The sequence below is a fragment of the Scyliorhinus canicula genome, chromosome 13, assembly GCF_902713615.1.
Source record: "Scyliorhinus canicula chromosome 13, sScyCan1.1, whole genome shotgun sequence".
Classification (NCBI taxonomy): domain Eukaryota; kingdom Metazoa; phylum Chordata; class Chondrichthyes; order Carcharhiniformes; family Scyliorhinidae; genus Scyliorhinus; species Scyliorhinus canicula.
The window spans coordinates 40,507,877-40,534,639 of record NC_052158.1 but is presented as its reverse complement, the minus strand read 5'-3'; the positions used below and the strand labels follow the sequence as shown (position 1 = coordinate 40,534,639).

The following is a 26,763-nucleotide window of genomic DNA, read 5'->3' as shown; positions in this document are numbered from 1 at the left end:
TAACTGTGTCTGGGAGGGTGAGACAGGGTCAGGAGGGAGTGAAATTAGTCTGACAGGTTTAACAGTGTCTGGGAGGGTGAGACAGGGTCAGGAGGGAGTGAAATTAGTCTGACAGGTTTTAACAGAGTCTGGGAGAGTGAGACAGGGTCAGGAGGGAGTGAAATTAGTCTGACAGGTTTAACAGTGGAAGGGTGAGACAGGGTCAGGAGGGGAGTGAAATTAGTCTGACAGGTTTAACAGTGTCTGAGAGAGTGAGACAGGGTCAGGAGGGAGTGAAATTAGTCTGACAGGTTTAACAGTGTCTGAGAGAGTGAGACAGGGTCAGGAGGGAGTGAAATTAGTCTGACAGGTTTAACAGTGTCTGGGAGGGTGAGACAGGGTCAGGAGGGAGTGAAATTAGTCTGACAGGTTTAACAGTGTCTGGGAGAGTGAGACAGGGTCAGGAGGGAGTGAAATTAGTCTGACAGGTTTAACAGTGTCTGGGAGAGTGAGACAGTGTCAGGAGGGAGTGAAATTAGTCTGACAGGTTTAACAGTGTCTGGGAGGGTGAGGCAGGGTCAGGAGGGAGTGAAATTAGTCTGACAGGTTTAACAGTGTCTGGGAGGGTGAGACAGGGTCAGGAGGGAGTGAAATTAGTCTGACAGGTTTAACAGTGTCTGGGAGAGTGAGACAGGGTCAGGAGGGAGTGAAATTAGTCTGACAGGTTTAACAGTGTCTGGGAGAGTGAGACAGGGTCAGGAGGGAGTGATATAAATCGGAGGTAAATTAAAATTCTACTTACTGAATTGTGAAGGTTCTGGAACAGGGACTTCAGAAGCTGAGGAAATATGAACAGAATGTGAGAAATTAAATAAATATAAACATCAAGAGTAAGATTTTCTCTCTCACTCACTGGACCCAGAATTCAATCAGCCCTCAGCATTAACTAAACTGATTCACACATGGTAAATGAGCACAGAGGGGGTGGATGGTGATCAAGTGGAGGGTGAGGGTTTTGAGGTTGATATAGTGGAGGCTGAGGGAGTGTGGCTGAGAGATATGAGGGTGAAGGAGATGAGGTTCATGGAATGGAGGGTGAGGGAGAGGAGGCTGTGGAATTGGAGGGTGTGGGAGTGGAGCGTGACACCGTGGAGGGTTGGGGGAGAGAAGGGAGGATGATACAGTGGAGTGTGAGGGGGTGAAAGGTGAGGGAGTGGCGTGTGGGAAAGTGGCGGGAGGGAAAGCGGCGGGTGGGAAAGCGGCAGGAGGGAAAGCGGCGGGAGGGAAAGCGGCGGGAGGGAAAGCGGAGGGTGAGGAAGCGGAGGGTGAGGAAGCGGCGGGTGAGAAAGCGGCGGGAGGGAAAGCGGCGGGAGGGAAAGCGGAGGGTGAGGAAGTGGAGGGTGAGGAAGCGGCGGGTGGGGTAGCGGAGGGTGAGGAAGCGGAGGGTGAGGAAGCGGAGGGTGAGGAAGCGGCGGGAGGGAAAGCGGAGGGTGAGGAAGCGGAGGGTGAGGAAGCGGAGGGTGAGGGGACGGGGGTGATGAAGCGGAGGGTGAGGGGACGGGGGGGTGAGGGGACGGGGGGGGGTGAGGGGACGGGGGGTGAGGGGACGGGGGTGAAGAAGTGGACGGTGAGGAAGTGGCATGTAAGGTAGCGGAGGGTGAGGTGGCGGAGGGTGAGGTGGCGGAGGGTGAGGTGGCGGAGGGTGAGGTGGCGGAGGGTGAGGTGGCGGAGGGTGAGGTGGCGGAGGGTGAGGTGGTGGAGGGTGAGGTGGCGGAGGGTGAGGTGGCGGTGGGTGAGGTGGAGGGTGAGGTAGCGGAGGGTGAGGTAGCGGAGGATGAGGTAGCGGAGGGTGAGGTAGCGGAGGGTGAGGAAGCGGAGGGTGAGGAAGTGGAGGGTGAGATAGTGGAAGGTGATTGATTGCAGACAAGCAGTGAATCGTCTGTGGAATTTGAGTCAAATGTTCCGACATTCTCCAGTGTGCACGGACTCGGAACGGGTAGTGCGGGGTCCCGTATCCACAGCTAAAGCTGTGAGAAGCACCCCAGAGCCCTGCCAGCCCCCTGCAGGCAGGAGAATAGCTCTTAAGTCTGGCGCGAAACGTCAGTGTTTTTACGCCGGCATGGGGACATAGCCCCATTTTTGGAACATCCAGCCCAGTGCTTCCTCTGTCTGGAGAGTTGGGATCTCGGATTCCCAGTCTGTGGATCAGGGATCAGTCACTTGGGCTATGATGTTGGGAAATGTCTTCTCTCCGAGGGTTGTGAATCTTTGGAATTGTTTATCCAGATGGTTCTGGATGATCAGACGATGCAAATGTTCTGCCACGGGATTCAGCAATCCTGAAGCACTGAGAGGCAGCAAGAAAACTGGGAATGATGTGGGAAAGGGGAAGTGGAACCAAGTTGAAGGGGAATCACTGAGAATTATAGAAACTTTCAGCACAAAAGGAAACCATTCTGCCCATCTAGCTGTACTGGCCCTTTGAGAGAACCATCATGCTTTGTCCCAGATTCCTGCTTTTTGTCTTTATCCCTGTAATTTCCTCATCTTCAATATTGTTCAACTTCCTTTTAATGTTTGATGGAATCAGCTTCCACCACATTGCCAATTGTCGTATTCCACATCCTGACATTCCCAGAGTGGAAATCATTTCTCCTCTGATAGATTGGAATCTATAACAGCGAGTTATTGATCACTGACCAGAGAGAATGATTTTTGTCCACCTCCTCTATAAAAATCTTTCATCACCCGGAAACTCTCAATTCAATTCCCTCTTAACCTTCTCTGTTCCCAGGAGAACAGTCTGAATGTTTCCAATCTGCCTGTTGCTTTTCAGTTTCAGACCAAGGCAGGCCAGCAGTGCGGTTCAATTCCAGGACCAGCCTCCCCGAACAGGCGCCGGAATGTGGCGACTAGGGGCTTTTCATAGTAATTTCATTGCAGCCTACTCGTGACAATAAGCGATTTTCATTTCATTTCATTTCACCTGATGTTGGCCCTGGCTCCGGAAACGTCAACAACAAACCCAGCCCCACCAATCCTGCAAAGTCTACCGTTCTAACATCTAGGGGCCTGTGCCAAAGTTGGGAGAGCTGTCCCACAGACTAGTCAAGGAACAGCCTGACATAACCATACTCACAGAATCGTACCTTACAGAGAATGTCCCAGAAGCCACTATCACCATCCCTGGGTACGTCCTGTTCCACCGGCAGGACAGACCCAGCAGAGGTGGCAGCTCAGTGGTATATAGTCAGGCAGGAGATGCCCTGGGAGTCCTCAACATCGACTCTGGACCCTATGAAGTCTCATGGTACCAGGTCAAACATAGGCAAGGAAGTGTCCTGCTGATTACACATCCACCATCAGCTGATTAATCCACACCCCTTCATGTTGAACAACACTTGGGGGAAGCACTGAGGGTGGCAAGAATGCTCTGGGTGGGGAACTTCAATGTCCATCACCAAGAGTGGCTCAGTAATGCCACCACAGATTGAGTTGGTCGGGCCCTAAAGGACATAGCTGCTAGACTGGGACTGCACCAGGTGGTGAGGGACAAGAGGGAAAAACATACTTGTCCTCACCCTCACCAATCTGCCTGCTGCAGGTGCATGTGTCCGTGACAGTACCGGTAGAAGTGATCACCGCACAGTCCTTCTGGAGACAAAGTCCCGTCTTCACATTGAGGATACCCTCCATGGTGCTGTGTAGCACCACCACTGTGCTAAATGGGATAGATTCAGAACAGATGCAATTCAAGACTGGGCATCCATGAGGCTCTGTGGGCCATCAGCATCAGCAGAATTGTACGTGACCACAATCTGTAACCTCATGGCCCGGCATATCCCCCACTCTACCATTACCACCAGCCAGGGGACCAACCCTGGTTCAATGAAGAGTGCAGGAGAGCATACCTGGAGCAACACCAGGTATACCTAAAAATGAGGTGTCAACCTGGTGAAGCTACAACACAGGACGACTTGTGTGCCAAACAGCATAAGCAGCAAGTAATAAATTCAACCATTCCACAACCAAGGATCAGATCTGAGCTCTGCGGTCCTACCACATCCAGCCGTGAATGGTGGTGGACAATTATACAACTCACTGGAGGAGGAGGCTCCACAAATATCCCCGTCCTCAATGATGGAGGAACCCAGCATATCTGTGGGAAAAACAAAGCTGAGGGATTCGCAACATCTGCCAGAAATGCCAAATGGATTATCCATCACAGTCTCCTCTGGAGGTCCCCAGCATCACAGATGTCGTCTTCAGCCAACATGATTCACTCCATGTGACATCAAGTAATGACTTACGGCACTGGCTACTACAAAGGCTATGGGCCCTGACAATATTCCAGCAATAATACTGAAGACTTATGTTCCAGAACTTGCCTGTCCCCTGGCCAAGCTGTTCCAGTACAGCTACAACACTGGCATCTACCCGGCAATGTGGAAAATTGCCCAGGTATGTCCGTACACAAGAATCAGGACAAATCCGACCGCCCTATCAGTCTACACTTAATCATCAGTAAAGCAACGGATGGGATCATCAACAGCACCATCAAACGGCACTTACTCAGCAATAATCTGCCCATGGATGGGCTGGTTGGGTTCCTCCAAGGTCACTCAGCTCCTGACCTCATTACAGCCGTAGTTCAAACATGGACAAAAGAGCTGAATGCCAGAGGTGAGGTATGAGTGACTGCCCTTGACACTAAGCCAGCATTTGACCGAGTGTGGCATCAAGGATTCCAGCTAAACTGGAGTCAGTGGAAATCAGGGGGGAAACTCTCCGCTGGTTGGAGTCGTACCTGGCGCAAAGGAAGATGGTTGTGGTGGTTGGAGGTCAATCATCTCAGCTCAAGGACATCACTGCAGGAGTTCCTCAGGGAAGTGTCCGATGCCCAACCATCTTCAGCTGTTTCATCAATGACCTGCATTCCATCTTAAGGTCAGAAGTGAGAATGTTCAGCAACAGCATATACATACAAGTCAGGAGTGTAATGGAATACTCTCCACTTACCTGGATGAGTGCAGCTCCAAAAACAATCAAGAAGCTCAACACCATCCAGAACAAAGCAGCCCACTTGGTTGCTCCCCCTTCCACAAACATTCAAACCCTCCACCACTTATACACAGTGGCAATCGTACGTACCATCTACAAGATCCACTGCAGGAACTTGCCAAGGTTCCTTAGGGAGCCCCTTCCAAACCCAGGACTGTGACCATCTAGAAAGACAAGAGCAGCAGATACCTGGGAACCCTACCACCTGGAGGTTCCCCTCAAAGTCACCCATTATCCTGATTTGGAAATATATTACCATTCCTTCACTGTCACTGGGTGAAAATCCCAGAAGACCCTCCCTAACAGCACGGTGGGTGTACCTACTCCTCAGGGACAGGAGCAGTTCAAGAAAGCAGCTCTCCGCCACCTTCTGAAGGGCAATTAGACATGGCCAATAAATGCTGGCCGGACCAGTGAAACCCACAGACACTGTATCCAATCCAAATCCCCTCACTTTCACACAGTCACTGTACCCCATCCGAGGCAGTAACGTCTACATCCCAAAAGTAAATTTTAAAACATGGCCCATTCTGGCTCCTATTTCTTATGTTCATCTCCCTGAGTCAGTGGCACCAGGAGTGGTGGGTGAGGGCTGGAGAAAGAAGGTCTGGAGTCTGAGCGAGTGGAGGGTGAGTCTCCGTATGTAACCTTTAGTTATTCCCAGGAGAATGCCATTTGACAATTTTCAATCCCGTCTATTTGAATCCCAACACTCTCTCCCTCAGTCACTCACTGTGAGCTGTTGTGTAGATCACACTCGGTGAATCTGCAGAAGTAAAATAAATGTCAGTTAGAATGGGGAATAATCCATTATCAGAGAATGAGAACACAAGTGTGAGGGAATGGAGATTGTGTGAGAAATACTCATTCCCACACTCCCCTCCATCCTTACACTTTATGGAGATCCTGTAGATCTCTTCCATTCCATCCATATTCATTAGGTGAGGATGTGAGTGTGTGTGGTGTGTTTAATGATCAATATTAGACCTGGTCTGGGCTGATCACACAAAGGAAGGTCAGACCGGAAACAAGATGTGTTTATACGTGTATCTGTGTGGGAATTAAATCAGTTCATTCAACACAGTGTCCTGTACTCCCAGTACTGGAGATTCCCCCACACTCACTCTGTCCCCTCAGTTCTACATTCCTCTCTCTCTCCCCTCTCAGTGTCCTGTACTCCCAGTACTGGGGATTCCCCCACACTCACTCTGTCCCCTCAGTTCTACATTCTCCTCTCTCTTGTGTTGTTCCTCGTGTCTTAATAAAGCTCGTTGTCTCAAATGTGGAGAAGATGCTTTATTGTGAATTTGTTATCTCTTCAGAGCTTAACTTACGGCTACCTCAAATGCTGCCTGCTTGTCTCTGTGTCCTGCTACCAGTTCTGCCTTCCGTGAAGTGTGTCCTCACTTCCTGTCCTGGTGTATTTATAGCTCGCCCATGCTCCCTCTAGTACTTGCTCAGTTGTATTGCATCTAGTCAGATATACGATCACCACATCCCCACTTTTTTCTTTACATATTTTCTGTACATCGTTAAAGAAAATTATACAAAACAGTTACTTATGATATGTGTATCTATACAAATGATGGTGCTATTGCATATTTTACAAAGCCAATTTATATTTATGAGTCCACTCAATAAAAACATTTATGAGTCCAAACTTGATGAATTTGTTCAGAGTTTTTTTCTTTTGTTGTTGTTGACGTGGTGAATGTTGTCGGTGTTCCTGTTATTTTAAGTAACCAATGCGTCATCCCGAGGTGTTTTCATGGTCAAACCACTGATGTTGACTGACATGGACTTTTTTCTGTGCTTGTGGTATCAATTTATTATCTCATCCGCCTTGAAAGCTGGTGTGCTTGCTTGTTCTGGAGCAGATGTGAGTTTGTGCGATTTGTTGTCATCCCATGGCATGTTTGTAGTCTTTTCATTGTTTTGCAGTGTGCTGTGGCATTGTCCTTCATGTGCAGAGTTGTACCATTTTGTACAAGTCGTTGTTTCATTGCTGTTGTTTCTGTCGTTCCTGTCTTTGTTGTTTTTGTTGCCGTTCTTGTTGCTGTTTTTGTCATTTCTGTCTTTGTTGTTGCTATCTTTGTTATGCTTCTTGTTAGTTTTGTTGTTCTTCATGTAGTTTTTGTGGTTATGCTTGTAGTTTTTGTTGGTGCTGTTGTTGTTCTTGTTTCTGCAGTGTTTCCTGCGATTTTTGTTGTTCTTGTCGCGCTTCATGTTGCTTTTGTTCTTGCTGTTGTTGTTCTCGTTTCTGCTGTGCTTCTTTTGGCTTTTGTTTTTCTTGTTATGCGCAATGAGTGTCCCGTGTGGATAATTTGAGTAATTGTCACAGTTATTGGTGCGAGTGTCCTTTGTGGAATCTGTTGCTTTGAACGTTTCATCTCGAGAATGGTGAGACTGATCTGATGTTGCATTGATGCTGGTGACATCAGTCATTTGTTGTGGATTTGATTTGTCATCTTTGCTTTCTTGGTGCTCCTCTTCTGGAGTCAAATTCTTCGCGATTTCATTTGACGCGGTCTCTCTGGATTCCTGGTGCTCCTCTTCCGGAGTCAAAATCTTCATGGTTTCTGTTGATGTTGTCTCACTGGACTCTTGGTGCTCCTCTTCTTGAGTCAAAGTCTGCATGGTTTCCATTGGCGTTGTCTCTCTGGACTGTTGGGTGGCCCTACTCTGTGCTTCTGTACAGACAAGCTGAGAACTGTCAGTCTCGCTGTGATCCTGTACGTCGAGTGTGATCACCTTGTCACTGTTTTCACATTGTCTTCTTCTTATTCATGTGAGCTTGGTAGACTTTCATAGTCTGCTTGCGGTTGCTCAGATACAGCGGGTTGACCTTCATGGTCTTGTTCATGCATGGTGTTCGCCAGGGAGTGTTTGCTTGCTTCCCTGTTGGAGTCTTTCATCACTCTCACTGTGGAGCCTGTCATCGCTCTCTCTGTGGAGTCTTTCTGTGCTCTCTGTGTGGCATCGTCTTCGTATTGGGTAATGCCATCATCCAATGTATCGACGATCTGCCATGGCACCATGGTGTTGGATTCATCTACCACGAGTAGATTCGTGTTGAGCTTTGCGACTGTGTCGCTGATGCTGTGATCAGCATATCCGAATAACTCAGCCATGTCTGAGTAGTATTCTTCGAAAACCAAATCATCTTGGTAGGATTTGTCTACCACGAGTAGATTCGTGTTGAACATTAGTGATTGTTCAAGTTTTGCATCACTCAGTCTCTGTGCAGTTTGGCCTCTGAGCATGCCGTGCTGTTCAAATTCCTTACAGTACTCTTCAAATTTTTTTAGTATTATTTGTAAACTGTTGCTGTCTTCATCTTTTGAGTATTTAAATCCATTATATACTTTCCTAGCTTCATGTCCTGCGATGAGCATTGCTATTTTAATTTCGTCTGAGGCTGCTGCTACATCATTAGCTATGATATATGAATCAAACCATTGTTTAAAATTTTTCCAGACATTTCTTACATTGCCAGTCGTCTCCAGCTGAGGTGGACATCCAAGCCACATCCTCGAATTAGCGATGTCTTCCCAAGTCGAATGTCCAGTAGGAGATTTCCATGCCATTTTGTTCTTTCTGTATCTGCAGCTGAGTTGTCCTGTAGTAAGCGTCTGAAGCCACTCATGGTACCATGTGTTGTTCCTCGTGTCTTAATAAAGCTCGTAGTCTCAAATGTGGAGAAGATGCTTTATTGTGAATTTGTTCTCTCTTCAGACCTTAACGTACGGCTACCTCAAATGCTGCCTGCTTGTCTCTGTGTCCTGCTACCAGTTCTGCCTTCCGTGAAGTGTGTCCTCACTTCCTGTCATGGTGTATTTATAGCTCCCCCATGCTCCCACTAGTGCTTGCTCAGTTGTATTGCATCTAGTCAGATCTACGATCACCACATCTCTCACTATCCCCTCTCAGTGTTCTGTACTCCCAGTACTGGAGATTCCCCCACACTCACTCTGTCCCCTCAGATCCACATTCCCCTCTCTCTCTCTCTCTCCTCTCTGTGTCCTGTACTCCCAGTACTGGGGCAGCAGGGTAGCATGGTGGTTAGCATAAATGCTTCACAGCTCCAGGGTCCCAGGTTCGATTCCCGGCTGGGTCACTGTCTGTGTGGAGTCTGCACGTCCTCCCCCTGTTTGCGTGGGTTTCCTCCGGGTGCTCCGGTTTCCTCCCACAGTCCAAAGATGTGCAGGTTAGGTGGATCGGTCATGCTAAATTGCCCGTAGTGTCCTAATAAAAGTAAGGTTAAGGGGGGGTTGTTGGGTTACGGGTATAGGGTGGATACGTGGGTTTGAGTAGGGTGATCATGGCTCGGCACAACATTGAGGGCCGAAGGTCCTGTTCTGTGCTGTACTGTTCTATGTTCTATGATTCCCCCACTCTCACTCTGTCCCCTCAGCTCTACATTCCCCTCTCTCTCTCTCCCCTCTCAGTGTCCTGTACTCCCAGTACTGGGGATCCCCCCACACTCACTCTGTCCCCTCAGTTCTACATTCCCCTCTCTCTCCCCTCTCAGTGTCCTGTACTCCCAGGACTGGGGATCCCCCCACACTCACTCTGTCCCCTCAGTTCTACATTCCCCTCTCAGTGTCCTGTACTCCCAGTACTGGGGATTCCCCCACACTCACTCTGTCCCCTCAGTTCTACATTCCCCCCTCTCAGATTCTTACCTTTCCTTTGCCTTTTCCAGATGATTATTCCGATTATCACGAATATAACAGCCAGTACAGTGATGACTAATCCGATTATAATTCCAAGGTGGAAGCCATCCCCACTGTTTTCCGGGATTTCTGAAAGAGATCTGAATAATATGAGGATTGTCTCTCTGTTCCCGGATCCATTCCCAGTTCTGTGTTAATTGGGGGCAATTTGAACTGAAGCAGCCCATTGGGAATTGATGGGATTGGTTGAAACTTTGGTTTCACAATCGCCCGATTTCACTCTTCAGTGAAGTCACTAAAGATTCCCATTGATGGGGGTGTCAAAGCCGTGTTGTCCCAATCCCGTGGGTTACCTTCCCGGCCAGTTCAGTTCTAATTCTCCCCAATGTCTCTGTGTCCTGTCCTTGCTCAATCTCCAGGGTAACATTGTACGGCCCAGGAGGCAGCATCACTGATGGGTTTCACATCAAACTTCAAAGGGATGAGGAATAAACTGACCACAGGAAACTGGGCTGAGCTGATAATGAGGGAAACAACAGATAAACAGAGCAAACGCTTCAAAAGAAGCACTTGGTACAATCCAACACAGAACTTAGTCCTAACCGACTGCAGTGAAGCCACCATGGACCACACATGGAATAAGTGAGAGAATCCAACTCAAAGAAAAGATTCACAAATGGCCAGAGATTGAGCTCCAGACATTGGGACGAGAATCAGCTGATCAAAGAGAGACAGGATGGATCTGTGATGGGGGCTCATGTCTGACTAATCACATTGAATTTGATCAGGATCTCACTGACATGGTGGATAAGGGAGTATCTATGGATCTGCTCCAGATGGACTCCAGAAGGTCATTGATAAGGTTCCGCACAGATTCTTGATAATAATCAGCGTGTTTGGAATTGGAGGCAATCTGTGGCAGGGGGTGGGAATTGGTTGGAGTTATGACACAGGGAATGGGGATAAAGCGAATGTGCTCCCATTGGCAGGATGGGTTCAGTTGTATTCCCGAGGGATCTGTCCTGGGTCAGGTTTTCACCATCTACATTAATGACTTGGATGAAGGGACAGAGAGTTTTATATCCCAGTTTACAGATGGCACTAAGTTAGGAGACACAGTGAAGGAACATTGATTGATTAAATGAGTGAATTCCATCTGCCACAGTTTTCCCCAATGTGGGAAGTATGGGATCATCCACATTAAATCTGAGAAAAACAAATCAGAAATTTTCCCGATGGTGAGAGTGTAGGACCTCGTAAAAAGAAGAAATGTAGTCAGATGCACGCAAGTACTCATCCACGCACATCCAGTTCAATTCCTTACCCCACTGATGGAGCTTGGGCTCTGCCAGGCTGCTGTGTTCAATTTGACAGGAGTATTGATCCTCATCCCCAGCATTTATTTCAATCTCTTTCTGGATCTGATGGCTCCCATCGTGGTTCGGTCGAAGCCCCGAGGATTGTGTCTCAGACATTACCTCTCCATTCCTTAGCCAGGTCACCTCGATGTCTACAGGATAAAACCCAGTAACCAGGCAGGAGAGAGTGAGCGGCTTGTACTGACTATTGGCCTCACTTCTGGAGATGAAGACTTCAGGCTGAACTGTAATGGGAAAGGGTGAAAACACAAACAATAGACAGACACTGAATGGAATGGGAGAACGGTTTGATAGATCAGTGAAGTTAGATCAGAACATGGATCAAAACTCAAATCAATACCTTTCTTTTTGAGAAATTCCTTTCCAATTTTTAAATATTTCCTTAAGAGGCTAATCAGTTCTACTTCCATCTGCCATTTCCAGTGCTCATTCCAAGATTGATCCGAATCCCATTTCTCTTTAGTCTTCACTGCGATGTGATTGGATGCGACCCATCTCATCCTGTCTGGCTCTAAACTAATATAATCCTTTCCATCAAATCCAAACCTCATCGATCTCTTAATGGAGCCGTCTTCAGTGACCTCGACAGACCGAATCCATTGAAAAGTGTGAAATCCTGTCAGACACCAGAGATCAATAACCAATAATTCACTGTTGATTAGAAAAGTCTTTTCACAATTCAGATAAGGTATTCAGACAAGGAAATGGGGCCTAATCCACTGGATATGGAGGCTATGGGGATTCTACATCCCACTGGATTTTCCACTAAATTCAAGTCAGTAGAAATCAATTTTGGGTATGTTGCAAGTCCAGGGTTCTACACAGTATATTAGCTTTATATTCCAATGACGTGTTCCAATTACTGTTCTTTTTGGAAAATAATCCTTCTTTTATTCATTTTCAGCATGTGGGCGTTACTGGTTAGGCCAGCATTTATTGCCCTACAGAAGGTGGTGGTGAGTTGCCTTCTTGAACCGCTGCAGTTTCTGAGATGTAGGTACACCCATTGTGCTGTTAGGAAGGGAGTTCCAGGATTTTAACCCAGCGAGAGTGAAGGAACGGCGGTGATACATTTCCAAGTCAGGATGGTGAGTGACTTGGAGGGGAACCTCCAGATGCTGGTGTTCCCATGGGTGGTAATTTAACGCTTCAACGCGGTGTGGGTGGGGGCGTAAAATACAGGAAGCTTTCCAAAGACCAACTTTGGTTGGAGCGGAAAATCCTGTCATTGATTGAGGCCGCAAAACTTTGCTTCAGGTGTTTGTGGATGGGGGGCAATCAAGTGGATTATTTTGTCCTGGATGTTGTCAAGCTTCTTGTTGGAGCTGCACTCATCCATACAAGTGGAGAGAATTCCATGACACTCCTGTCTTATGCTTTGAAATAATAATAATCTTTATTGTTACAAGTAGGCTTACATTAAAAGTGCAATGAAGTTACTGTGAAAAGCCCCTCGTCACCACATTCCGGCGCCTGTTAGGGTGCACAGAGAGAGAAATTCAGAACTTCTAAATTACCAAACAGCATGGGCGCGATTCTCCGCCCCCCACGATGGGTCGGAGAATAGCGTAAGGGCCTTCCCGACATCCCGCTATTCCCCCCCCCCCCCCCCTCCCCCCGACACGAATCGCTGCTCACAGTTTTTTACGGCAAACAGCGATTCTCCCCTGGCCGATGGGCCGAGTTCCCAGGCCTTTACGGCCGTTTTTAAGAACTCCAACACACCTGCTATCACAGTTCGTAAAAACGGCCGCAAAGTGCCGTTCTGGGGAACCATGGCACCGATTGGCACGGCCGCACCACGGGTGCCATGGGCCCGTGATCGGTGGGCACTCTTTGTTCCTCCGCCGCCCCGCTGTATCAGTCCGTGGGGCTACTGAGGGACATAACGGCCCGCGCATGCGCGGGTTTAACGCATATGCGTGATGACGTCATCCTCGCATGCGCGGGTTGGAGCCGTCCAATCCGCGCATGCGCGGCTGACATCATCATATGCGTCAGCTGTCGCTAACTTTGGCGCGCGGGCTTAGCGAAATTCGCTAAGCCCGCGATGCCGAAGTTCACGGGGCCCCGCTGCTAGCCCCGACCGGGGAGCAGAATCGGGTCCCGGGAGGGGGCGCGGAGGCTGCCGTGAAACACGGCCGGTTTCACGGCAGCCTTCAGGACTCTCCGCATTTGCGGAGAATCACGCCCCATGTCTTTCGGGACCTGTGGGAGGCAACCGGATCACCCGGAGGAAACCCACACAGACATAGGCAAACTCTGCAGAGACAGTGCCCCAAACCGGGAATCGAACCTGGGATCCTGGCGCTGTGAAGCAACAGTGCTAACAACTGTGCTACCGTAGATGGAGGACAGGCTTTGGGGTGGGTCAGGAGGTGAGTTACTCGCCACAGATAGCCCAACCTCCGCCTTGCTCTTGCAGGCACAGTGTCTATATAGTTAGCCCAGTTGAATTTTGGATCAATGGTAACCTCCAGGATGTTGATATTGGGGGACTCATTGATGGTAATGCCATTGAATGTCAAGGTGAGATGGTTGAATTCTGTCTTGTTGGAAATGGTTATTGCCTGGCATTTGTACAGCCCACTACCAAAGTCAGGCTCACTGGTCTATGATTCGGTTTTCTCTCTGCCTCCCTTTTTAAATACATTAGCGACCTTGCAATCTGCAGGAACTGTTCCAGTGTCTATAAAATCTGGGAAGATGACCATCAATACATCCACTAATTCTCAGGCCACTTCCTTCAGTACTCTATGATATGGATTATCAGGCCGTGAGGATTTACCAGCATCAATCCCATCAGCTTCCCCAACATCATTTCTCTACTAATACTGATTTCCTTCAGTTCCTCCCTCTCACTAAACCCTGTGATCCCCAACACAGGATTTATCAGCTGAGGGAGGGTGAGGGTGGGGGTTGGTGGCTCAGTAATAATCAGCAGGAGGATTCCTTGCCCACCTTTGACCTGATGCCATGAATCTTTGTGGTCTCCCAGATCAACTTCCTCTCGAATGTGCACCACCTCAATTGAACTCTGTTCTATCCTGCCATTGGAAGAATAAGGATTGGGACATTGTAAGGTATGACTATGTCAGACTGTTGTTTGACTAGTCTGTGGGACAGCTTTCCCAATGCTGGCACAAACCCTCAGATGTTAGAAAGGAGAACTCTGCAGGGGCGATAGGACTGGGTTTGCCATTGTCGTTTCCAGTGTCCCTGTCAATGCCGGGTAGTCTGTCCGGTTTCTTTCTGTCTCATTGACTTTGGAGCAGTTGGATGAAATGAAAAAAAATAAAAAATGAAAATCACTTATTGTCACGAGTAGGCTTCAATGAAGTTACTGTGAAAAGCCCCTAGTCGCCACATTACGGCGCCTGTCCGGGGAGGCTGGTACAGGAATCGAACCGTGCTGCTGGCCTGCTTGGTCTGCTTTAAAAGCCAGCGATTTAGCTCAGTGAGCTAAACCAGCCCTAGCAAAATATGCAAACTCCACACGGATAGTGACCCAGAACCGGGATCGAACGTGGGACCTCGGCGCTGTGAGGCTGTAGGGCTAACCCACTGCGCCACCGTACTGGCATGGGATACAACTGAGTGTTTTGCTCGGCCTTTTCAAAGGACAGTAAAGGGTCATTACTGTGGGTCTGGAGTAAATGTAGGTCAGACTGGGCAAGAATGGCAGATTTCTGTCCCATTCCTTTTTCATTTCATCCTGTTACTTGAATTTAAATCCCACCTGCATTCTTCCTAAGAATTGAACCTGAGCATCAGTCCAGTAACACTGCCACTAAACAATTACCTCCTCTCAGGCCACCACCTCTGCTTTCCCCTGCTTCCCTCCCCATATTGCTCTCTGTAACCACTATCACCTTCTCTGCTCATACTTCCTGCTCCTTTCTCCATCATTGATGCATCTCCTTCACCTCGATAGCCTTTTTCTCAAGACGAGGTGGCACGATGGCGCAGTGGTTAGCCGAGGACCGAGGTCCCAGGTTCGATCCCGGCCCCGGGCCACTGTCCGTGTGGAGTTTGCACATTCTCCCCGTGTCTGCTTGGGTCTCACCCCAACACTCCAAACATGTGCAAGGCAGGTGGATTGGCTATGCTAAATTGCCCCTTAATTGGAAAGAAAATTAATTGGGTCCTTCAAATTTATTTTTAAAATACCCCTTCTCTCAAGTTTTCCAGTGACGGGGATGTGCTGAGTGGACGCACAGAAGGTGACTCTCTTCCTAGGAAATCAAAAATAGCGCCAGAACCAAGAAAAAAAGCATACCCTCATCACTCTCTTCAATCTACAAATTAAGATATAAAATATTAACCGAAATGCCAAGCAACAGCTGTATCAGAGGCCGTAAGGAAACAAGAGGCAACTGGAGCCTGGAAAAACTGGCGAGTGAGATGGTGGACCCACAAGACGAAGAATCCCTGGCAGCACCTGAACAAGAGGAGCCAACAAGCCATGCAAGGAACTTCCCCTCGCCAGAGGGCAGCTGGAGGAAGTTCCTCACCAGAGAGCTAAAGGAGCTCAAAGCAGACATCAGACTCGGAATCCAGGTGGCGGTCAATGTGGTGGTCACGGAAGCAATGGCCGCCATGTAGGTGGCCCTCGACAAAGCAGAGAGATGACTACAGGCCGAGGAAAGCACAATTAAGGCTCATCGCCCCAGAGACAAAGATAGCAAGGTTTATGGTGGCCCAGAGCAAGCTGAAGGGAAATGTGGAAGACCAAGAGAATCAATCAAGGCGGCAGAAATTCAGAATAGTGGGACTGCCAGAGGGAACCGAAGGCTGGAACCACACGGACTACGTAGCCAAGATCCTGGGAAATCTGGTGGGAATGAACAGCTTCCCCAGACTGCCGGAGATAGAGAGGGCTCTTAGGTTGCTCCGGCCGAAATCCACGGCCGTGGAGCAGCCGAGGGCAATAATTGTACCGGTGCCAAGACCGGGAGAGAATCCTGCAATGGGCCAGCCAGACGAGAACCTGCAACGTGGATGGACACCAGACCGATTTGTATCAGGACATTGAGATGGACATTGGGAAAGAAGAAGAATCCAAGGCCACGCAGGGGGGGCCTGGCCCTCCCTAATTTTCTGTATTCCTACTGGGACGCCACAGCAGAGGTAGTGATGGAACAGGTAAAGGAACTTGAAGCAGAATGAGTGAAAATGGAGGAGAGTTCCTGCACAGGGACATCCCTCCGAGCCCTCGCCACAGCAGCGCTCCCAAGCCCACCAGCCAAGCACTCAACAAGCCCAGTGGTAATAGTCACGCTTTGGACATGGAACCAACTAAGACGACACATCGGTCTGACCGAAATGTCCACTATGGATCCTCAACTACAACAATCACAGGTTGATGCCAGCCAAGATGGATGCCACCTTTAAAAGGTGGAGACAGGACAGAGGACACTGACAGACAGGGACTTCTACAGAGCCAACAGACTGACAAAACTATAGGAGCCGACAAAGAGGCTTCGACTGACCAGAGGGAATGGGCAGCAAGGTGGCGCAGTGGTTAGCACTGCTGCCTCATGGTGCCGAGGTCCCAGGTTCGATCCTTGTCCTGGGTCACTGTCTGTGTGGAGTTTGCACATTCTCCCCGTGTTTGCGTGGGTTTCGCCCTCACAATCCAAAGTTTATATTAAACATTGCCATGAAGATACTGTGAAAATCCCCTAGTCACCACACTCCGGCATCTGTTCAGGTACACTGAGGGAAAATATAAAATGTCCAATTCATCGAACAAGCATGTCTTTCGGGACTTGTGGGAGGAAACCGAGGGAGGCCCACGCATACACGGGGGGGGAACGTGCGGACTCCGGACGGACAGTGGCCTGGGCCGGGAATCGACCCTGGGACCGTGGCGCTGTGGGCCAGCTGTGCAAGCCACTGTGCTACCGTGCTTCCCATGGTGGATTGGCCATGCTAAATTGTCCAAACATTGGGTGGGGTTGCTGGGTTACAGGGATCGGGTTTCGCCCTCACAATCCAAAGATGTGCAGGGTAGAATAATTGGTCACGCTAAATTGCTCCTTAATTGGAAAAAAATAATTGGGTGCTCTAAATGTTTTTAAAAAACTAACCAGGGGGAAACGAGTTACGACACATGCAATTCAAAAACTTCGTCCGAAGGGAACCGACGACATACCCACAGCGCCGGGAAAATCATTATCAGAAGAACTGTTGGACGTGGGCAACTTGAGGGGGGGGGGGGGGGGAACCACGGGACTTATCTGGCCGACTGTTGGGACCGGCACACTCCCCACTAGGCGGGACAAGAGAAAAATGGGAGAAAGAGCCAGAGATAGAAATAGTAGGAACACTGGAGCGAAGCACTGAACAGGATCAACTCCCCCTGCACATGCACACAGCTAAGCCTTACGCAGCTGAAAGTGGTACACAGCACACAACTAACCAGAACCTGAAAGAACATTTGTTCCTTGGAGGTGGAGGACAAATGTGGACGGTGCCAGAGAGGCCCGGCCAACATGATCTGGGCATGCCCCAGATTTGTTGAGTTCTGGACGAATTTCTTTGAGGTAATGTCCAAGGTTGTGGGGGCGAGGGTGCCAAGTCCAAAAGTGGCAATCTTCGGGGTAGCAGACGAGCCAGAACTCGTCTTGGGGAGAGGGGCCGCAGCCTTGCCTTTATCTTCCTAATCGGCCACCCAAACATCCTGCTCGATTGGCGATTAGCAGCACCTCCCACAGCTGTGGACTGGCTGCCCAACCTGTCGGAATTTCTCCACCTGGAAAAAATCAAATTCACCATCCGGGGGTCGGAAGAGGGCTTCCACAAGACGTGGAAGCCATTCACCAACTTGTTCCAGAACCTGTTGTAGCCAACAGCCAATAGAGCAAAGGGAAGGAGCGGGGGTCATAGAGGGACCACAGACACCAAGGGGAGAGGGAGGGGGAGAAAATAGGGAGGCACAGACACTGATCACTCCCCCCAGACCAAAAGTTTGTAAATACAGGTAGCCGACGAGGCTTGATTTATCACTGTGTAATATATGTGTCACTATATGGCCCTGCTGTGTCGGGAAATGAAGAACCAGCAAGGAAAACATTCTGTACAAGAAAAATAGGGGAAGGGGGTTATTTTAATGTTTGATCCTTGTAAATTGTATTTGGTTTGTACAGTTTTGTTTATGGTGTATTGTATAAAATGAAGAACTCTTCATAAAAACATTTTCAAAAAAATACCTTTCGCTCGTCCTCCATAACTGTCCCTTTTCTCTCTCCTCCTCACTCACTTTCCCTTCCCCCTCTCTTCTGTGTGTCTCTTTTTAATCAAGTTGCTTAACTTCTCCCCCTCACTCTTATCCCTCATCTTCCGATATCTTTAATGTTTGAGCTGAGAGAGTGGATATCCTCAGAACTAGAGGATGTGGAAGACCTCAGGAGTGGGAATAAAGCAGGAAGTACAAACCAGGAATGGCCAATGAGCCAATATGGGGTTGAGTGGGAAAAGTGGAAGCAGTCGGGTTGGGAGAGTGAGAAAAACAACATAGAATCATCGAATTTACAGTGCAGAAGGAAGCCATTCGGCCCATCGAGTCTGCACCGGCCCTTGGAAAGTGCAGCCAACTTAAGCCCATGCCTCCACCCGATCCCTGTAACCCAGCAACCCCACCCAATGTTTGGACAATTTAGCATGGCCAATCCACCATGGGAAGCACGGTAGCACAGTGGCTAGCACAGCTGGCCCACAGCGCCACGGTCCCAGGGTCGATTCCCGGCCCAGGCCACTGTCCGTCCGGAGTCCGCACGTTCCCCCCGTGTATGCGTGGGCCTCCCTCGGTTTCCTCCCACAAGTCCCGAAAGACATGCTTGTTCGATGAATTGGACATTTTATATTTTCCCTCAGTGTACCTGAACAGATGCCGGAGTGTGGTGACTAGGGGATTTTCACAGTATCTTCATGGCAATGTTTAATATAAGCCTACTTGGGAAAATAATAATGAAGATTATTATAATATCTATTATAATACCTAACGTGCACATCTTTGGGAGGAAACCAGAGCACCCGGAGGAAACCCACACACATACACACGGGAGAAAGCGCAAACTCCATACAGACAGCAACCAAGGCCGGAATCGAACCTGGGACCCTGTAGCTGCGAAGCCAACCACAGTGCCGCCTTGCGATGAAATATCATTTCAATGGGCAGTAGCAATACCTCCACCCCCAGTACCCCCATGTTAGTGGGAGATTCCGGTTTCCTTAGCCATACCAACTGTCTGGTTCATCAATTTCAGGATCGTATTCATGGTCCCCATCATTACATCGTAATGTTTCTTTCCCAGGACATTGAGGTAATCCCACTCTTCCACATTGAGATAGTCTGTAATGAATTGGTGTCTGGAAAACATCTGAAGGGTGTCACTGTCGTAATGGGATAATATTACTCCATTGAGCATTGCCATACCGGCAAACTCAGGGTAACCAGGAATGCCGGAGATTCCTGTGTACAGCACAGTAAAGGAATCAATATCTGTGAAATAAACAAAGGAAGGGATTGGTTAATGAGGAATTAACATTTCCCAAATGGTACTAACTAAACAAGATGAATCGGGACCACACAATGACAATCTCCTACAGTCTGTCACTTTATATTAACACCAGAATCCTCCCTGATTGATAAACAAGTTCACTGCAGCAAAGGAAATATCAGCAGCAGCCTTATGGATAAGCTTTAGTTTCCGGAGGGTGGACAATGGGAGGCCAGCCAGGAGATAATTGGAAAATCAAATGTTCTGGGGTCAAAAATCCTGAGTGAGAAAATTGGCAGCAGATGAGGGAGGGGTTGAGTTGGAAGAAAGAAATTGAACTGGAATCTGGTGGTTTTGGTGATGGAGCGGCTGGAATGAGGACTTTAGGAATGCAGTCACTGGAGGAAACATGACAATGAATTTGTACACAGCAAGATCCCACAATGGCAGGGCAAATGACCAGGTAGCCTGGTTTAGGCTGCCCACGAGGGGCAAATCAAACAAGACATCACACTACCGATCACTCGCTTTCCACCAGGGAGAGTGAGCGGAAATGGGAGAGCGGAAGGTACGGGAAGAGAGCTGTACAGGGAGAGCGATTGGTACGCGGACGAGCAAGCGGTATGGGGAGAGTGAGCAGTACAGGAGAGTGAGCGAACAGGGAGAGTGAGTAGTTCAGGGACAGTGAGCACGATGGGGAGAGTGAGTGGTATGGGCAGAGTGAGCACGATGGGGAGAGCGAGCGGTATGGGCAGAGTGAGCACGATGGGGAGTAAGCACACAGGGAGAGTGAATAGTACAGGGAGAGTGAGCATACAGGGAGAGCGAGCGGTATGGGCAGAGTGAGCACGATGGGGAGTAAGCACACAGGGAGAGTGAGTAGTACAGGGAGAGTGAGCATACAGGGAGAGCGAGCGGTATGGAGAGAGTGAGCACGATGGGGAATGTGAGCATATAGGGAGAATGAGTAGCCTGGGGAGAGTGAGCGGTATGGGGAGAGTGAGCGGTATGGGGAGAGTGAGCGGTATGGGGAGAGTGAGCGGTATGGGGAGAGTGAGCGGTATGGGGAGAGAGTGAGCGGTATGGGGAGAGTGAGCGGTATGGGGAGAGTGAGCGGTATGGGGAGAGTGAGCGGTATGGGGAGAGTGAGCGGTATGGGGAGAGTGAGCGGTATGGGGAGAGTGAGCGGTATGGGGAGAGTGAGCGGTATGGGGAGAGAGAGTGAGCGGTATGGAGAGAGTGAGCGGTAGGGGGAGAGTGAGCGGTATGGGGAGAGTGAGCGGTATGGGGAGAGTGAGCGGTATGGGAAGAGTGAGCGGAATGGGGAGAGTGAGCGGAATGGGGAGAGTGAGCGGTATGGGGAGAGTGAGCTGTGTAGGGAGAGTGAGCGGTATGGGGAGAGTGAGCGGTATGGGGAGAGTGAGCGGTATGGAGAGAGTGAGCGGTATGGGGAGAGTGAGCGGTATGGAGAGAGTGAACGGTATGGGGAGGGTGAGCGGTATGGGGAGAGTGAGCGGTATGGAGAGAGTGAGCGGTATGGGGAGAGTGAGCGGTATGGGGAGAGTGAGCGGTATGGAGAGAGTGAGCGGTATGGAGAGAGTGAGCGGTATGGGGAGAGTGAGCGGTATGGGGAGAGTGAGCGGTATGGGGAGGGTGAGCGGTATGGGGAGAGTGAGCGGTATGGGGAGAGTGAGCGGTATGGGGAGAGTGAGCGGTATGGGGAGAGTGAGCGGTATGGGGAGGGTGAGCGGTATGGGGAGGGTGAGCGGTATGGGGAGGGTGAGCATTATGGGGAGAGTGAGCGGTATGGGGAGAGTGAGCGATATGGGGAGAGTGAGCGGTATGGGGAGAGTGAGCGGTATGGGGAGAGTGAGCGGTACGGAGAGAGTGAGCGGTATGGAGAGAGTGAGCGGTATGGGGAGAGTGAGCGGTATGGAGAGAGTGAGCGGTATGGGGAGAGTGAGCGGTATGGGGAGAGTGAGCGGTATGGGGAGGGTGAGCGGTATGGGGAGGGTGAGCGGTATGGGGAGGGTGAGCATTATGGGGAGAGTGAGCGGTATGGGGAGAGTGAGCGATATGGGGAGAGTGAGCGGTATGGGGAGAGTGAGCGGTATGGGGAGAGTGAGCGGTACGGAGAGAGTGAGCGGTATGGAGAGAGTGAGCGGTATGGGGAGAGTGAGCGGTATGGAGAGAGTGAGCGGTATGGGGAGAGTGAGCGGTATGGGAAGAGTGATCGGTATGGGGAGAGTGAGCGGTATGGGGAGAGTGAGCGGTATGGAGAGAGTGAGCGGTATGGAGAGAGTGAGCGGTATGGGGAGAGTGAGCGGTATGGGGAGAGTGAGCGGTATGGGGAGAGTGAGCGGTATGGGGAGAGTGAGCGGTATGGGAAGAGTGAGCGGTATGGGGAGAGTGAGCGGTATGGGGAGAGTGAGCGGTATGGAGAGAGTGAGCGGTATGGGGAGAGTGAGCGGTATGGAGAGAGTGAGCGGTATGGGGAGAGTGAGCGGTATGGAGAGAGTGAGCGGTATGGAGAGAGTGAGCGGTATGGAGAGAGTGAGCGGTATGGAGAGAGTGAGCGGTATGGAGAGAGTGAGCGGTATGGAGAGAGTGAGCAGTATGGGGAGAGTGAGCGGTATGGGGAGAGTGAGCGGTATGGGGAGAGTGAGCGGTATGGAGAGAGTGAGCGGTATGGGGAGAGTGAGCGGTATGGGGAGAGTGAGCGGTATGGGGAGAGTGAGCGGTATGGGGAGAGTGAGCGGTATGGGGAGAGTGAGCGGTATGGAGAGAGTGAGCGGTATGGGGAGAGTGAGCGGTATGGGGAGAGTGAGCGGTATGGGGAGAGTGAGCGGTATGGGGAGAGTGAGCGGTATGGAGAGAGTGAGCAGTATGGGGAGAGTGAGCGGTATGGGGAGAGTGAGCGGTATGGGGAGAGTGCGCGGTATAGAGAGAGTGAGCGGTATGGGGAGAGTGAGCAGTATGGAGAGAGTGAGCGGTATGGAGAGAGTGAGCAGTATGGGGAGAGTGAGCGGTATGGGGAGAGTGAGCGGTATGGGGAGAGTGAGCGGTATGGATAGAGTGAGCAGTATGGGGAGAGTGAGCGGTATGGAGAGAGTGAGCGGTATGGATAGAGTGAGAAGTATGGGGAGAGTGAGCGGTATGGGGAGAGTGAGCGGTATGGGAAGAGTGCAATTCGGAATGAGCAACAGAAAGACAGATGTGAGAAATTGCCGAGATAGTGAGCAATATGAGGAGTTATGTGGTGAGTGAAGGAAGGAAGAATACGAGGGAAGAAAACTGGAAAGAGAATGAATTGTGGGGAATATGATCAGGATGGAGCAAGGGGGCTTTGCAAATGTGGGAAGGAGGACTTCTGATGGACAGATTGTGAAGAATGATACAACAGAGGGTTTGATGGGAGATAAAGGACAGAATTCTCCTGCTGTTCGCTGGTGGATGAATCCGCTGATCCCACCGGGATCAGAAACCTGCCGGTATAAAATCCAGTTGCGCTTGTCCCTGTGGTGGGCTAATGGCGGCCCAGCTTTCCTGCTGGCTGGCAGTGTGAATGGCAATCACTTCCAGGAATGCTCATTAAAGCAGTTGCCTGCCGGAATCCCATCAGGCCTTTCAATGCTGCCAGATGTGTGAATAACTTTCTGCCTTAGTGCTGTGCTACGTCTGATGTGCTGTTCACCACTCTGCTCGGAAGTTCCCGCCCTCCTTCTTCACGCTGAGCTGTTCTTCATGATCAGCACTGTGTTCCTGAACCCATGGACTCTCCTGTCTCACTACCTGGGATTCGCATAGTGCCTGGGGTTGGGCAGTATAGGGGCCTCCAGCCCTCCGGTGCCACACATGGCAGTGTCTATCTGGACTGCACCGTTCTGCTGGGCCCATGCAGCCAACCCAACAAAGGTCTGGAATTTTACTGGGGGTGGAGTGCGAGTTGAGGTTGGGGAAGGGATGTGTGGTGGTGGCTTGATGAAGACAAGGAGTTGGGACAATGTGGAAGTAGGGTTGAGCCAGGGGTTGGGGATGGGCCAAGGCTCACGATGGCAGGCAGAGGACGGGGAGATGGAGGAAGATAAATAATGGAAGGCAGAGGGAACATCATGGGGTAGGGAGCTGGACCTTGACAAAGCTGCATGAAATGCTCACAAGGGGGGTTAAAAGGACACTACAGCTATTAGTTTTGCAGCCTTCTGGAGTCCCTGAGCCACGTCAATGTTGAGTGTTTTAGGCTGCACTCCCTTTTTGGTTTCTTAACAAAGTTGTTGTTAAAGTTTTGTTTGCACTTCAGCCCACGCTTCTGATCTACTGGCATCCGGAGCGGGGGGTGGAGGGGAGGACGGAGGGCCTCCTCGTGAACCTGCTCCTGGGCCTGGCAAAGTGTGCCATAAAGAGGTCCAGGCAGCGGGCGACCATAGGGGCCGTCCGACCGGACTGTCGGCCCATCTTCTGTGGCTTTCGTGGCCGGATATCCCTGGAGAGGGAACATGCGGTGTCCACGGATACACTCGACGCCTTCCGTGCTCTGTTGGTACCACAGGGGTTAGACTTCTTTACCAACCCCAATTTTCAGATTTTGGTTTGATGTTTCGAAGTTTCTGTTCCTCCATTTTCTTTTGGGCTGTGCTCCGTTTGTTCATTGCAGGATCGGCCGCCTTTTATTTATCTCTTCATTAGTTTCAGTTCTTCTAATTGGTTGACGGACCCTATGCAACATCCTACAAGACCATTAGCCCATAAGACACAGAAGCAGAATTAGTCCACTCGGCCCATCGAGACTGCTCTGCCATTTAATCATGGCTGATATTTTTTCATCCCCATTCCACAGAGTTCCAAAGAGTTCCACAGATCCACCACCCTCTGGCTGAAGAACTTCCTCCACATCTCTGTTTTAAAGGATCATCTCTTTAATCTGAGATTGTGTCCTCTGCTTCTAGTTTTTCCTACAAGTGGAAACACTCTCTCCACGTCCACTCTATCCAGGCCTCACGGTATCCTGTAAGTTTCAATAAGATCCCCCCTCATCCTTCTAAACTCCAACGGGTACAGACCCAGAGTCCTCAACCGCTCTTCAGACGACAAGCTCCATTCCACAGATCATTCTTGTGAACCTCCTCTGGACCCTTTCCAAGGCCAGAACAACCTTCCTTCGATGCGGGGCCCATAACTGCTCACAATACTCCAAATGGGGTCCAGCCAGAGCCTTATACAGCCTCAGATGTATATCCCTAATCTTGTATTCCTGCCCTCTTGACATGAATGCTAACATTACATTTGCCTTCCTAACTGCCGACTGAACCTGCACGTTAACCTTAAAAGAATTGTGATCAAGGGCTACCAAGTCCCTTTGTGCTTCTGATTTCCGAAGCATTTCCCCATTTAGAAAATAGTCTATGTAACAATTCCTCCTTCCGAAGTGCATAACTTCACACTTTTCCACTTTGTATTTCATCTGCCACTTCATTGCCCACTCTCCTAGCTTGTCCAAATCCTTCTGCAGCCCCCTTGCTTCATCAATACTACCTGTCCCTCTGCACATCTTTGTATCATCTGCAAGCTTAGCAACAGTGCTTTCAGTTTCTTCCTCCAGATCATTAATGTAGATTGTGAAAAGTTATGGTCCCAGCACAGACCGCCTGAGGCACACCACTAGTCACCGGCTGCCATCCTGAAAAAGACCCCTTTATCCCCTCTCTGCCTTCTGCCAGTCAGCCAATCCTCTATCCATGCCAGGATCTTACACTAAACACTATGGGCTGTTAATTTATTTAATAATCTCCTATGCAGCACCTTGTCAAAGGCCTTCTGGAAATCTAAATAAATCACATCCACTGGTTCTCCTTTGTCTAACTTCCTTGTTACCTCCTCAAAGAACTCTTTGTCAGACACGACCTCCCCTTGACAAGGCCATGCTATCTCAGTCCTATTTTATCATGCACTTCCAAGTACTCCGCGATCTCAATGATGAGATTGCAAAGTACTTGGTGCATGATAAAATAATGGACTCTAAAATCTTACCAATGACTGAAGTCAGGCTAACCGGCCGATAATTTCCCACCATCTGCCCCCCACCCTTCTTAAACAGCGGTGTTACATTAGCCACTTTCCATTCCTCTGGGACCGTTCCTGCCTTCAGTGATTCCTGAAAGATCATCACCAATCCTGCTATCCTGGTCGGTGAGACGGCTCGAGCTGCCCACCACCACACTGAGAATTGCAGCCAGTGTGACTGATCAAGGGGCACCCTCCTCTCCAGCTCAGTCCAGCCACCAGGCTGTCAGTTCCTGCTGGGGCCAGGCTAAACACCTGGTACACGTCTCCCAAGCTGTGGGGAAAATCCCAGTGGCAGACTGGGAAGTCCTAGCTCCAGGAGTGGTCAGGTGATGCATATGGCACCAGGAGCACACTGTCCTATATTGTACGAACCCCACCCTCCCCAGGTATCCATTCCGGGAGGGGGGGGCGGGGTTATAATTCAGGTTCAAGAGTCAAATGGAGCCTGTAGTAAAGAGGGTGTTCGCCATGTCTGTGCAAAATTGTGTCACACATTCCTTCTAAACGCTCAAACTCTCCCAGACAATCTCCAGAGTATTTTCAGCCCGGACCCTGAGCTGGAGAAGTGACAGAGAGAGAGAGAGAGTGAGAATGGAAGAGTGAATTCTGTACTTACCGGGAGAGACCCAGGAAAAACACAGGGAGATGGAGAAAAGGATCAGGAACATTCTGGGAATCCACTGTTCCTGTTCCAATCAGTGACTGGGAATCAAACTCTCTGAGGAGGAAACTAATCCTGTTTACAGACTGGGAGACACATTAAAATAATAAATTTACTCAGACTCCATTTTAATGTTTAACTCCAGGTCTAATCATTTCCTGAACCAGAGGCTGGATGATTGGTTCGTCTCAGAAAATTACCCAGTTAAAGAAATAAACAACCTTCAGTCACCAGTTACCAGGCAGATTAAACTCAGACAGGTTGCGTTTCAGAAAGTGAAACAGAAATGAGAGATTGAAGAGTCCTCGTCCAGCAGCTCCAGTGTAAAGAGAGGAGACACTGGGACCCTGGGCTCCCCCCTCACAGTGAGATTGAAGAGACCTCGTCCAGCAGCTCCAGTGTAAAGAGAGGAGACACTGGGACCCTGGACTCCCCCCTCA

The 26,763-nt window shown here is 49.8% G+C and overlaps 2 protein-coding genes across 2 annotated transcripts in view; both read right to left on the bottom strand.

The window, feature by feature from the left end:
* Positions 1 to 26,763, bottom strand: part of LOC119975574 (verrucotoxin subunit beta-like) — a gene marked incomplete at its 3' end in the record, with an annotated part of 275,562 nt that overhangs the window by 181,137 nt on the left and 67,662 nt on the right. The window lies entirely within an intron of this gene.
* LOC119975572 (class I histocompatibility antigen, F10 alpha chain-like) lies at positions 774 to 26,475 on the bottom strand. The gene is made up of 6 exons (XM_038815361.1): positions 26,279 to 26,475; positions 19,341 to 19,601; positions 11,436 to 11,711; positions 11,041 to 11,319; positions 5,774 to 5,806; positions 774 to 817 (listed from the first exon to the last, which is right to left on the bottom strand). Exons 1-6 carry the CDS (start codon positions 26,328 to 26,330, stop codon positions 774 to 776), a joined length of 945 nt encoding a protein of 314 aa, XP_038671289.1. The 5' UTR covers positions 26,331 to 26,475.